Below are 13,359 nucleotides of genomic sequence, written 5' to 3'. Positions count from 1 at the left end.
GTGTGAAGTGAGCTCTGAGTTGGACTAAGGTCTCCTCTGTAGCCTCTGATTTGTGCCCTTTGCCCTTCTAGAATCGAGCCTTGTCACATCATCCCGCCCCCTTGGTTTTGGAAGTCTCAGGAAGAGTTTGGTCTGGAGGAGGAGGACGTTGATGTGCTCCGTGTGCGGCCAGCGGTGAAGAGGTGTGTGCTGGGGACCCAGGGGAGGCGGGTGAGTTTCAGGGCATCTGGCAGGTGCATTGGGGCTGTAGGTCTGGGGATGTGAGTGAAGGAGGGCCTGAGATCTCTTCCTGCTCTCCCCTCCTCCTTCCTCCTGAGGCTTTTCATGACAGGCCAGTAAAGGGGAAGAGACTTACCCACAGTCACACAGGCAAGGGCAAAGCCGGGTCAGAAAATTGGGTTCTGCACTGAGGGAGCTGAATCTGGATGTGGGAGTATGTTTCGTCTCATTGTCAGGCTCCCTCTCTGCCCCCAAAGCATCTCTCTGGCTTGACAACAGGGAGCAGCTGGGCTTGGAGGAGGCAGGATAGAGGGTCAGAAAGTCCAGAATCTTCTGAGGCCAGCCTCGGAGGCTGGGCCTGACTCTCCCCGCCTTTCATTCCGACCAGGCAAGGCCCCCGGATTGGCAGCCCCCAGGGTGGGGGTGTCCATGGGATCGAGGCGCGCTGGAGCGGAACGGAAGGGCCTATTGTCCGAAACCCGCCAGAGGCCCACAAAGGCCGGCCAGGCTTTTCATCTCAGCTCCCAAACAGACTGGCCATTTTCCTGGCCTGGGAGTTGGGGGGGTGGGGTGGGTTGCTGACCCTTCAGAACTAGGAATGGGGTGTTGTTGAGGGTGCGGGGGGGGGGGTATCCAGGCTGACAACATGGCCATAAAAGGGACAAAATGGAGCTGGGGTTCTGAAGAGGAGGAAGGGAGGCTCCAGAAGGCTGGAGAGAGTTAAGCTTCTGTCTCACTGTTCCCAGAAGACCTAGGGACTTGGAGTGGGGTGTCTGACAGAAGTTCAGATTTACCCAGTATTAGGGAGCACACCTGGAAGGAGTGTGATGGCCGGTTGGGAAAGTGAGCTGCTCAGCTGTGAGGACCATAATCCTCCCTCCGACTGGGGACATCTTAGGGCGTTGGAACTGGGACCAGAGAAGAGAAGGCTAGTGGTCAGGCAAGAGAATGGGCTCCCTGCAGCAGGAGGGACTGAGGCCAGACAGCAGGAAGGACTTTCTGCCAATGAACAGTAGCTCAGATGCCCTGACCCTGTCCCTGGGGATCCCAGAGGATCACAGAGAGCAGGGGAGCTGGAGAATACCCCTGGGGGCTAGGGCTGAGGCAGCTTCTGTGGGGGCAGACGAGGAGGCTGAGAGGGAAGACTTGGCAGTTCCGTCCACCCTCCCGCAGCAGCACCTCCAGCACCACTTTAAAGACAGCTTTTTAATTTAACAAAGTGGATGAAAAACTGTTTTTGGAAATAAAAGATATCTGCTGTCTCCCAGGCTAGCACTCAGCCCTTGCAGAGAACCTGTCTCTGGGTTTCTTCCTGCTGTCGGTGACTCCTTTCCTCTCTCTCTGTCTGTCTCTTTTGTTAGTTTGTTTGTTTCTACTCTTCAGCCCCCCAGCTTCCCCTCGGCCTCACCATCACCCCCCCACCCCCCGGCCCCATTCAGCCTCCGTGGGAGTGTCATCCGCAGCCTCTTATTTCCGTGTCTCAGTATCTCCTTCTGTCTCTCCGCTCCCAGTCTCTCTCTTCCGGGGCTTGTCTCTCTCTCCTGATTCATCTCTGTCTCCCAGCCTGTCTCAATCTCTGTCTCCCTTCCCCCCCTCCTTTCTCCCCCAACCCCTGCTCTAAATGGGTCTATTTAAAACACCCGACGCTGCCAAGTCAGAAAAGCGTCTCCTGATAAAGCGCATTAGGCGGAGGGAGGGAGGAGGAGGGAGGAGGGAAGAGGGAGCGGCGGGCAGATGGATTGATCCAAGCCGGTAACCCCATTAATCAGGCATTGTGGATCCCCCTCCCTCCCCCAGCTTCAGCCCCTTCAGAGCTAAAAGCCGCTTAAATATTTATCACCCCTCCTCCATGGGGGCGAGGGGAGGGGTGTGTGGCCCTCGGTGTGAGTGTCCCCAGCCGCCTGGTCTCCCCCCATGTGCGTGTACACATGTGTGCATGTGCTTGTGCGTGCACACCTGACAGGCCCAGGGCCCAACTGTCGTCTTGCCCTCCCACCACTTGAGTGACCTGCTCCCCTGAGCAGCCTCTGGGGACCTTGGGGTTCGGGCCTGGCTCCTGCCCCTCCTGAAGAGTTGGGCATGCAGAGTAGAGACCCTGGGCTCCGTTGGGGGTCCTCATGCCCCCCAAAGTGCAGGACTGGGAGGCATTGCACTGTCATTCTCAGGAGGCAGGAAGGGGAGCTTCGGTTCAATGTCCAGATTCCCCCAAATTCCCAGTGCAAGAAGTCACCTGGGGAGTAGAGTTGGGGACTCCACGTTTCTAGAGTGCACGAAGGTCCCTTGCAAGGCTGGTGGAAGTTCCCCCTTTATCCTCACAGGGCAGAAATACGACCTGGGGGTGGGATGGGGGCTTCCCATTACCCTCAGACATGCGGGAGGGCAACCTGGGCCGGGAGGGGGTCCCCATCACCCCCAGAGAATAGAAAGGTGGCTGCTCTCTGGGGGCGATGTGGGTTGGAGCCCCCATGGCAGCAGAGGTCAGCCTTGAGTGAGACGGGCAGGGGTTTGTCCCAGTTGGCCCGAGACAACTTGGCCCTGGGCGGGGGAAGGGAGGCCGCGGCCGGCCCTGGGTGTGAGGAGGGGCCCCGGCCCGGAGCCGGGAGGGTCCCTTCCCCCTCCCCTCCCCCTGCATCGAGTGCCACATCTCCTCCTGACTCAGACAATTAGATTCAAAGGATGACCTCACTGCCTGCCGTCCCTCACTCGCTCCCTCCGCTAGCTCGGCTCGCTCGCTCGCCGCGCGCTCCTTCCTCCCCTCCTCCCGGCCCGCTCGCCGCCTCGCCCGCCCGCCCGCCCGCCGGGACTCTCGGGGGTGGGGGTAGGCGGGGGGGGGGGGGACACGCCTGCTCCCCGGGCCGCCCGGGCCCCAGCCCCGAACCCCAGGGGCCCGATGACCGCGGGCGGCCGGGCGCACCCGCGGAGCGCCGGAGGCACCTACTGGGCGCCTGCACGGGGACCCAGGTCAGTGGCCGCGCAGCCGCAGGGCCGGAGAACTTGTCACCCCCGCTCCCGCGGCAGAGACGCCCCCGCCCGCGCCGCCCGCCAGCCCGCCTCGCCGCTTCCCGCTCCTTTCTCGGCCCCCGCCCCCCGCGGCTGCTCGGCCCTCCCTCTGCCAAGCTGTCTCTCTTCTCTTCTCTTTCTCCCCCCCCCAGCCCCCCTCCTCTGCAGCCGGTGGGAGGGGCTGGGACTTCCTGAGGTCCCAGGGATGGGGCCGGGGCCCAGTGGCTGCAACTGGACCAGGCCTCTGAGCGAGGAGGGGGCTCTGGCTGTGTGCATTGGCCTGGGGGAGGGGACCAGCACCTGGGTGGGAAGGGGGCTACTGAGAGAGAGGCCCAGGGTGTGGGGGACATCTAGACAGAGGGCATGAGCTCCTGATAGCTTTCTTTTCTCCCATTCTGTGGGCCTCTCGCCTGGCTTCATTTGTCCCCACCTCCTAGCTAACTTCAGTCCCCGCGGCCTGGCTTCATTTGGCCCCCACAGCCTATGTTCTTCTGGGCCCTGTCGCCTAGTTTCCACAGACCTTGCTGCCTGATTTCTTTTGTCCCCACGGCCTGCTTTTCCTAAGTCCCCATCACCTGGCTTTATGGGGTCGCCCTGCCTGGTTTCCTTAGGTTCTGCTGCCCGGTGTTTGCTCCCCCGCCTGGCTTCCATGGAGCCCTCTCAGACTCACTTTTGGATGGGGCATCAGGGCTCAAGCTACACCTGGAGTGGCAAGTGGTGAGGATGTCAACAGCATTGCCAATTGTTCTCCAGTTGGGGCCCTGCCAGCACAGCCTGGATTCCTTTCTGCCTGGACAGCGACACAGCGTCCTCTCTTGTGATGGGAGGTGGGGCTGCAGGGTCCAAGGACACTTTAGGATTCTTGTCCTCAGTGGTTTGTCAGAGGAGCACTGGCTTGGCCAGTGCTGTCCCCATCTCTCTTTGGGGTCTGACAGTGATGACAGGGCTTTGGCAGGGGCTGGGGGTTGAGGTCGAGGCCTCATCTCCTTCCCCTTGCCTCCCTTCCTGCAGCCAGGCCTGACATTCAGGTGCCCTATAGACAGTTGTAGGCACAGAGAGGTTTTGAAGAGGCCTGGGGTCACTCAGCAGGTGGCTAGGCTGAGAGCTGCTGCTTCTCCTCATCCTGGAAAAGAGGGGGTGAGGAGGTGAGGCAGGAGGGCCCTGGGGGCAGGCTGGTTTCTGGGGTTTGCTGGCTCCTGCTGCCACCAGTGCCACCATCTCTTCACCTGGGGGCTCCCTCACCCCTCTGCTCTGGCCAGGATCTCCCCTCATTCCCAAATACTGGCAAAAGCAGGGTTAGGAGAGGAAGGAGCCGAGTAGGGAATAGTCTGTTTCCTCGATTTTCAGGAACTTTCCCTTCCTGCTTTAGGCCACCCTGAGCTTTATCCTGTCTTCCCCCAGGCACAGGCCAGGCAACCCGAGGTCCCAGCATGGAGTGTGTATCTATTTCCCACTGCCGAGCGTAGGGGTGTGAGGGCTGAGGGTGCCGGGGGGTGAGGGGGGCTCCGCGTTTCTGGAGGTGCTCTGTTATCTGTGTGGAAGGGTGAGTGTTCTGAGTGTGTGCTGGTATCCATATGTGAGACCAGGACTGTTTTGATTGAGTGCGTGTGAGAGAGTCTGTTGTGTGTGACTGTGACTGTGATTCGTGTGTGCGCGCATACCAGCATGTGCGAGGCTGTGGCAGCGGGTGTCCACGTGGGAGGCCGTGATGAGTGGCTGTGATGGGAGACTCCAAGTGCCTGTGTCAGCGACAGGCTGCCTGGGTGTGTCTGTGAAGCTCTGGCTGTGTGTGGTGGAGGTGGGGGACTTTGGGAGGCTCTGCCAGTGGTAGTGAGAGCCCGAGTGTGCGTCCCATCTTGGGGTGAAGTGAGCACTGGGTGTCACGCACCCCTGAATCGCGGGTGTGTGTGTGAGCATGTGTGCGCGCATACTCATGCCTGTGTTTACCCATCAGGAACAGATTGCTCTGGCTTCCCCACTGTGCGGAGGGGAGGAAGGGGGAGGAAGGACGGCTTGCTTTTGCCCAGCAGACCAGAAGCTTCCTCAGAAGTAGTGTGTGCAGTGTGCGTGCGTGTTGGGGGGGCAGGGAGAGCAGCGCACGTGAAGACAGTTGACATTTCTGTTCCCCTGCTCACCTCTGGCTCTGTCGGAAAGACCATCTTCAGTTCTTTTCGTTACACATCAATGCTTCACATGCACTGCCCACCCCCACCCCCCCTTTGTGTGTGTGTGTGTTCGTGTGCGCACGTGTGCACGCGCGCACGTGTACACACAAGCTTGCAAAGCATCAACCTCTGTGTATATACTCGAGGGTGTGTCTGCACCATAGCAGTGATGGGGCCAGGGGTGGGGTGTAGTGGGAGATGCTGAGGCAAATAGGTCTTTGTCCCAGCCCCCAAGTCTGGAAAGCTATTCTGTCCATCCTTCTGTCTCCATGGAGGGCTCAGCAGCCTCCTTCCTGCCCCTGCCTCATCTGCTGCGAGCCCACACCCCTGTTGGCGGAGGGAGGTCTCAGTCAACCCTGTTGCTCTGCCCATCCCCCGCCTTTCATGGAGTTCTTCCAGCTGTCTAACCTCCTGCTGCAGCATCTGTCCCTCCAAGAAGGCCAGCCCCCAAGCCCCCACTCCCCCTAGACTTAACCCGACTGGTGTGTGGGCCTTTTCTGGATAGAGGGATCCTCCTGATTCTTCTAGAAGCCACAAGGGATTCTGGACTGGGGTTAGGGGATGAGGGATTTGGAGCTTTGCACCTCAGGTGCTGTGAAGCTATCCAGAGCCCATGTGCCCAAAGGGAGGATATGAACTTATCTGCCCCTTCCTGCTTCCCATTTGAGAGGCAGGGGGCTGGATCAGATGACTTTTGAGGGGGAAAGCCCAGACCTTTTGCACCGAGAGGGCTGCTTAAGTCCAGGCCTGCATATGTGAGCATATACAAGCCGGTGCCCAGGTCATCAGGCAGCATGCAGGGCCCCGAGTGGGGCTCCACATGTGCGCACGGCTGGTGGGATTCAGACACCCATCTCCCCAGGACACCTCCCAGCTGCCCAGCCAGGCCCGTCATATGGGAGGCCCGCAACACGCCCGCACACACGTGCAGCAGGGCACGCACATGCTGATCTCAGGGTCCCCACGGTGCAAGAGGCTGGGGGGTGGGGGGTTTGAGCGCTCAGAGTCCGGGCTGCTGCCAAAATCCATCGGAATCTTGTCCCCCCCCCAGGCCCCCATCTCCGGCTGTGGAGGTCACAACAGCAGGTGCGGATACCCCCCCCCAACTCACTCACATTGGGCCGCCTCCTTTTCCACAGCCTCAGCCAGAGGCTGGAGCTGGGGGACCGCTCCCCCTGCCTCCCTCCTGGCCTCCCTCCCGCTGGTGCTCAGCTTCTCCTGCCCCCTTCTGTGGGGGAGGGGGGGCATATGTTTGGGTGGGGTCCTTTCCCCTGAGCATGGGGGCTTGCTCCCGGAGCGGGTGGGGATGGGTAGCCCAGGAGGAGATACGGCTTGAGTCCTAAACCCAGGCATGGCTTCTGGGTCCTGTGCCACTTAGGGTGGGGGCACTGAGAGCTGAGAGGAGGGCCAGATCTGGATTCAGAGAGAAAGGAGGAAGAGACAGGGGGAGACACCATGGGGAGTAGGAGGCTGCCCCATGGCCAGCCGGCCCCAGCCCAGGAGCTGGCCCCTGACCCAGGCCCGCCCCCTCCCTCATGGGGGGCCTGCTGGGCCAGCTGCCAGGGGCCAGGCCTCCATCCTTGGCCTCCGCCCCACCCCCAGCCTCTGGACCGCTCAGGCCTCTGCCCCCCCCACCGCCCACGCTGTCCAGGCTGCCTAGGCCTGGTGGGATCTGGGGGCCTCCTGGCCTCAGCCCCTCCTCCCCATCCTGGAGCTTCCCGCCCGCCCAGACTGTCTCTCCCAGCCGCCCCCTCAGCCAGCACTGTTCCTCCCTGTCCACCATGTCCTTGTCCCTGTCTCTGCCCCTGCCCTGTCTTTCATTTTCCTTCTCTGTCTCCAAGTGTAGGTGTCTGTCTTCCCCCATCCTAATTCCTCTGCAGGTCTGAGGCCCCTAGAGTTTCCTAGGCCTTTGAATCAGCGGGTCGTCCTGCCCTGGGTTCTTGCCTCATTCCCAGGATGCATCTTCTAGGGCTGTGGTAGGGAGAGAAGAAGGGGATGAGGCCCCAACACGGAGTGCCTTTTCCCTTACCCTGGGGGATCCTGGAGTCTGGGGTTGCCAAGGGAGACTGGAAGCTATGGAGATGTCACCTTGGCCCCTGCTGTGGGCCAGATGCCCTCCCTCAGAGGGATGCTTCTGACCTCACCCCAGCCCCAGGCCGAGGGGGGTGGGGTCCAGGCCAGTGACCTTCATTGGATCTCAGTTTCTCGGAGGTACCACGTGGGGCCTCCCCATTCATTCATTGTCCAGGCCAGATTGAACCTACCTGACCCTCAACACACCCACACCAACCAGCACCCTGAAGCCCGAAGCTCAGAACACGCTATTGCACGTCGACACACACACAGTCAGAGCTGGGCCCCAGGCAGTGGTGCCCAGAACCCCCAGTCCCATCCTGGATGTGGCAGGGGTTCCCCAGGGTTGGGCTGAATAACTTAATGCGGGGGTGAATAGAGGCTTTCCCAGACTCACACTTCCCTTTCTTAGGTTTTGCCTTCAGCTGGGCAGGGGCTGAGGGTTGAGGTGCAGGGCACCTGAGCTCCTGCTGGGGCTGGCAAAAAGGGTCTTGGGCCCTGGATCCTAAGCCAGAAACTGGGTAGTTGAGGTCCTTGATCTGGAACACATCACTGTGTCAGTGTCCCTGCTGGCGACTGTCAGCCTCCGTGGTGTCAGCGTTACTGAGGGCTGGTGTTACTCTGCGTGACTGTCTGTCTTACTGAGTCTGCCAACATCCCTGTGTCACTGTGGATGTCACTGTCATTGTTAGCCTATGTGACTGTCAGTCTCATTGCATCTTTGATTCTGAGGTTACTGTCATTGTGACTGTGTCAGTGTCAACAGGTGTCATTGCCTTGTTTGTTGATGTCATTGTGTGTGGCTGTCACTCACTGCATCATTGTCACTGTGGTGACTGTCATTATCCCTGTGTGTCATTGTCAACTGTGCAACTGTGTAATTTTCACTGGGTGGTGTTGTCAGTGTGTAATGTCTTTGTGTCATGGTGGAACAGTGACAGTAAGTTGGGGGCCCAGGGTTGTCTCTTGATGTGTCACCTGTGTGTGTGTGTATGTGTGTGGCAACACTGTGGGGTTCTGTGTCAGGAGAGGTGCTGGGCTTCTGTTTACAAGGGATTTGGGCTGCTGGGCACTTGCTAGTGGGGTGCCCTCTGTTCCCTCCTCATTTCTGGGTCTGGGGCTGGCGGCCAGGCTGGGCCTCTGGAAGGGTCTGCAGGGAGCCTGGGCCAGTTTGCATAGCCCTCATCTGGGGCTTTATGGGGTTTAGGCTCCAGATCTATCCCAGAGCCATGGGGTGTGGACTTGGAAAGTTTCTGGGAAAGATGCTCTTTGCCCTGGGATGGGTGGCCTGAGGTGAGCTAGGGTAGGGCAGAGGTGTAGCTTGGATGCCTCTGGCCTCAGCTTCCCTACCAGGGAATGGGTCCAGCGGGGACTTGGAGGGAAGAGGGAAGTGAAATTGGCCTGGGGCCCCCTGGACCTGCAGGTGGGATGGGATGGGGGTTTTGTCCGCCCTTATGCCCTGGGGGCTGGGCTCCTGGATTCATAGGCAGAAGCCCTCCCGCCCCCAGGAAGCCCTGCTCTTGTCTCAGATCAACCAGCACTGCTGCACTGATGGCATCCTCTCCTCACACTGCAGGAGGTGGATGGGCTTGGAGAGATGCTCTAGGTGGGCACAGAGACCCTGTTGGGGTCTCTGTCACTCTCTCTGGGTCTGTCTCTCCCTCTGTCCTTGAATCTCTGCCCATCTCCTATGCTCCCTATCTCTCTTCCTGTGCCTCTTCTTCCATTTCTCCCTGTCTTGTTCTTTTCTTGTCCCTCAGGGTCTCTGCTCACTGCTTTCCCTCTCTCCTTGCCTCTCTGTTCCCCCTTCCCTGGGTCTCTCCCTTTTCTGGGTGTCCCCAACCGTGCAGCATCTGTCGTGGTACCCCATCCCCCCTCTCTGCAGCGCTTGCTCTCAGCAGCGCCCGTCTCCCATGGCTGCAGCCCCGTTGGCCCAGGGCCCGGCCCTTACAGTAACTCATCGGGCTGATGGAGGCGACTTTGATGAAGAAGCCTCCCCTCCCCCTGTGAGGACCCGGGTGTGTGTGTGTGTGTGTGTGTGTGTGTGTTTGCTTGTATGCCTTACACTCATGCCAGGCCATCTCCTCACCCACATGGCCCTCCCAACTGGGACCAGGAAGGAGCAGGGAGCAGAGGACCACCCTGTCCCTCTACTCCCATTCTGTGATCTAACCTCTGTCCACTCTGCCTGGTTCCTCTCCCATGTGGTGGGCAGTGGGCTGGCTCTGAGGAGACGGCATGGGTGGACGGCAGAGAGGGTCGGGGAGGGTCTGAGGGCGCCCTGCAGGGGTTGAGCTGGGGAACCACATAGGCCTCCAGCCTCCTATCTCCCTTTCTCCAGCCCCAGCTCTGAGTTTGGCACTGGTTCATCCTGGGTTCGTTTGCTCTGAGTTTAGCACTGGTTCATCCTGGGTTCGGTTGCTCTGAGTTTAGCACTGGTTCATCCTGGGTTCGTTTGCTCTGAGTTTGGCACTGGTTCATCCTGGGTTCGTTTGCTCTGAGTTTAGCACTGGTTCATCCTGGGTTCGTTTGCTCTGAGTTTGGCACTGGTTCATCCTGGGTTCCTTTCTTCGCCCCACGACTTGCTGACTGTGACTTTGGCCATTGTCTTACCCTCCTAGGCCTGAGGAGTAGCTAAAGATGGGGGAGTGGCAGAGGGTCAGGAGCTAGGCCAGGTGGTAGCAAAGGCCTCAGGGGTCACAGATGTGGGAGGGGTAGCCGAGGCCAGTTGGGGCCTAGAGAGATGAGCTGTGCCAGGGAGGGGCAGCCAGAGCTCCTGCGGCTGTAGCTGGAGGAGCACCAGGTGCAGAGGGGAGGGCTCGCCTGGTGAGGGGCGAGTGTAGCAGTGGGTAGGCAGGAGCCCTTCCCATAAAGGAGGCCCTGGAAGTCAGATTTCTCTCCGGCTCCCCCACCCGCCGCTCCAGGCTGACGGCCACACTCGTCTCCCCTGCTGTAGCTCTGTCTGCAGTGTCTCTGGCTGTTTGTCTGGCAGTGTGTCCGACTGTGTGCCTGCATGCCCCTGGCAGTGTTTTGAGTGGTATGGCTACTTCCTGACTGAGCATCTGACTGTGTCTCTGGCTCTCTCAGTGGCAGTTTTCCTGGGTGTATGCCTGTTTGTGTCTATCAGTTCCTCTGGTATTTCTCTGCCTGTGTGTCAGGCAGTTTCTCTGGCATGGTTTCTGACAGTGTCTCTGGCTCTCTGGCTCTGTTGCTGATGGTTTCTCTGCCTGTGCTGCTTACTCTTTCTCTGATATGTCTGCCTGCGTCTGGCCGAGTCTTTCACAGGGTTTCTTGCGGGCCCTTTGGCTGTGTGTTGGCCGTGTTTCTGGCCGGTTATCTGGTTTGTCTACCTGTTTCTCTGGCTTTGTCTGATCGTGCCTGACACAGTCTCTCCAGTCTGTGTGTGGGCTCTTTTCCTGGGGCTCTGTCTCTTGTTTTGGGCAGTGTCTCTGGCTAGTGTCTTTGCTGTGTGTCTGGCTGTACCTCTGGTAGTGGCCGTGGTTGAGTGTCTGGCAGTGTCCCTCTCTGGATCTCTGCTTCTGTCTTGCTGACAGTCCCCCTCTCTCCTCAGACTGGGGCAGGAGAATCAGGTTTGGAACCTTTCCTGCAGGAAATAGTTATTTCCCTGCCCTCAGGTATGGGCATGTGCTGGGGTGGAGTGGGATGAGGGCAGCTGGACCCATCCCAGGAAGCAGGACAGCAGGTAGGGGGGCCACTGGATCCATCCTGGCTTCTGGGAACATGTCCTGAGTGTGCTTTGTGTTCCCACATGGGAGCGTGTAGACACTGATGCGTATCTGCTGGGCTGGGGCTCCCAGGCTTCTGGGCTGAAGGACGAGCTGTGGTCCCTGACAGGGACCCCTCATCCTTCTCATGATCCTTAGTGTCCACTAAAGCAAAAGCCACATCTGACCTGGTCACAATGTACCACTGCCCTGGTACCCTGCTGCTCTGTGAACTTCCCAGAGCCCAGTGGGGCAAGACTCACCCGGGGATGGGGGTGGGTAGGGGGAACATGGCAGGGGCAGATCCGAGGGGCTCTCTCCCCAGGAGCGTGGCAGGCGGCCTTTTCTTCAAGGCAATTTGGAGAAGTGTAGACCTCCAATCAAGTTAGAACATCACCCTTTCAGTTTGTGATGTTTATGGCTAATTAGCTAACCTTACCAGTGAAGTTATTTTTTTCCTAGAAAAATGGCCCTAGCATTACCAGTGATCTGTAAGCCATCCTGCCTCCAGCGGCTGTAATGAACAACAAACCATTGTAGGTTGCCTTCTACCATCTTCGCAGACCTCTGCCTACAGATGCCAATAATGTTTTCTGTTGCTTGAAGAGGATCCTGAGCCCCATTAAGAAGGGCATTTGGGGGCTTCCCTGGTGGCGCAGTGGTTGAGAGTCCGCCTGCCGATGCAGGGGACGCGGGTTCGTGCCCCGGTCCGGGAAGATCCCACATGCCGCGGAGCGGCTGGGCCCGTGAGCCATGGCCGCTGAGCCTGCGCGTCCAGAGCCTGTGCTCCGCAACGGGAGAGGCCACAGCAGTGAGAGGCCCGCATACAGCAAAAAAAAAAAAAAAAAGAAAGAAGGGCATTTGGGGTCAAGGTGCCCTGGCCCTGGGGCTGGGGTTTCCCAGTCTTGCCTGAGAGGAGTGGGGGCTCCCCAGGAGGCTCCTGCCTCGGCTGATGCTGCCCCTTTCCCCGCCGCCCACTCTTTCCCAACAGATGGCTGTTCCTGTCCCGTGGGCCTGTTGTGCCGTGCTTGCTGCTGCCGCTGCCGTGGTCTACGCCCAGAGACACAGTCCACAGGGTGAGTGCTGGGTGGGGGAGCTCCCTGCTGACCCCCTCTGGGAACTGAGCGTGAACCCTCCCCAGCATAGCTGTACTCACCCACCCCAGAGCCACGTACTGCCGTAGGCTGGCATCGTCACACGTGAACATGAGTCATGTGACACTGATATACAGGGTGACCCACTGATGTCGTCCCGTAAACACAGTCCCCCAGTCACTCCTGGGCGGTCTCATGCTGATGGTATCTCTGGCTTGAGATGATCTGTCCCTCTGCCCACTAGCACTGATACAAGGTACAGGTGGGTGGGATGGGAGTTGGGGGCAGCTAGGGGTAGGGCCCTGTACGGTATCTGGTGAAATGGGGTCCCCTCGGATTTATGGGGGTGCAGTGGGAGGCACTGAGACAGTGGGTAAGAATATTTCTCCTTATCCCAGAAGGAATACAGGGACAGAGGTGGTAGACTGAGAACAAGGTGTGGGGATGGGCAGGGTGACGAGTGGGAGAGGGCTGGCACATCGAGGAAGGGGCCCAGTCAGTGAGCTGGGTTGGCTGGAGGGGGCAGGGATCACTCAGGCTGCGCCACTGGCAGCCTCCTGCCCTTCCCCTACCACCTGTCCAGTGAGTACTGAGTCCTCACACTCCACGGGGCAAGGAGCTGCACCCCTGCTGGGAAACTTTACCACTAGCCCTTCTGCGTCTGAGGCAGCACCTCAGACAGCCACGTCAGTACGAGGTCTGACCTCGAAACTCCTTGAACAAGGGAGGCTCCAAGTGTAGGGAGCTTCCCCCTTGGTTGTGTCCTGCCCCCCACCTCAGTTGGCTCAGGTAGAGGCAGAGAAGGTGGGGGCATCTCTGGGGCCCAGGCGCAGAGCAGACGCTAATGGCTGAGCTCCATGACCCTCAAGGCTGTGGGTTCAAGGAGGGCAGTAGGTCGAGGCTCCTGTGGCCTCTTCCTCATGAGCCCAGCACCGAGGCCCAGAGAGAGCCTGGCCTGCCCCAGGGCTGCTCCGCAGTGGGCAGGGACTGAAGGGACCACCAGGCCAGCCCATCGACCCCCACCTGCAGTCGGCCTGCCTGGGGCTTCTGTGCTGACCAGACCAGCCTAGGCCCACCAGCGGT

General features: G+C 59.7%; 1 protein-coding gene across 3 annotated transcripts in view; it reads left to right on the top strand.

Annotated features, from left to right (window-relative positions):
- The window catches only part of CNTFR (ciliary neurotrophic factor receptor), a 39,203-nt gene that overhangs the window by 8,920 nt on the left and 16,924 nt on the right, over positions 1-13,359 (top strand). For all 3 annotated transcript variants that reach the window (XM_060013495.1, XM_060013494.1, XM_060013497.1), the window contains exons 2-3: positions 72-182; positions 12,174-12,258. In XM_060013495.1, the coding sequence (XP_059869478.1) occupies positions 12,174-12,258 (85 nt within the window). In that variant the 5' untranslated portion in view covers positions 72-182. The remainder of the gene's footprint in view (positions 1-71; positions 183-12,173; positions 12,259-13,359) is intronic.

Source organism: Delphinus delphis, chromosome 6, assembly GCF_949987515.2.
Source record: "Delphinus delphis chromosome 6, mDelDel1.2, whole genome shotgun sequence".
Lineage (NCBI taxonomy): Eukaryota > Metazoa > Chordata > Mammalia > Artiodactyla > Delphinidae > Delphinus > Delphinus delphis.
The sequence above is the reverse complement of the archived record's forward strand: the minus strand, read 5'-3'. Positions and strand labels throughout refer to the sequence as shown.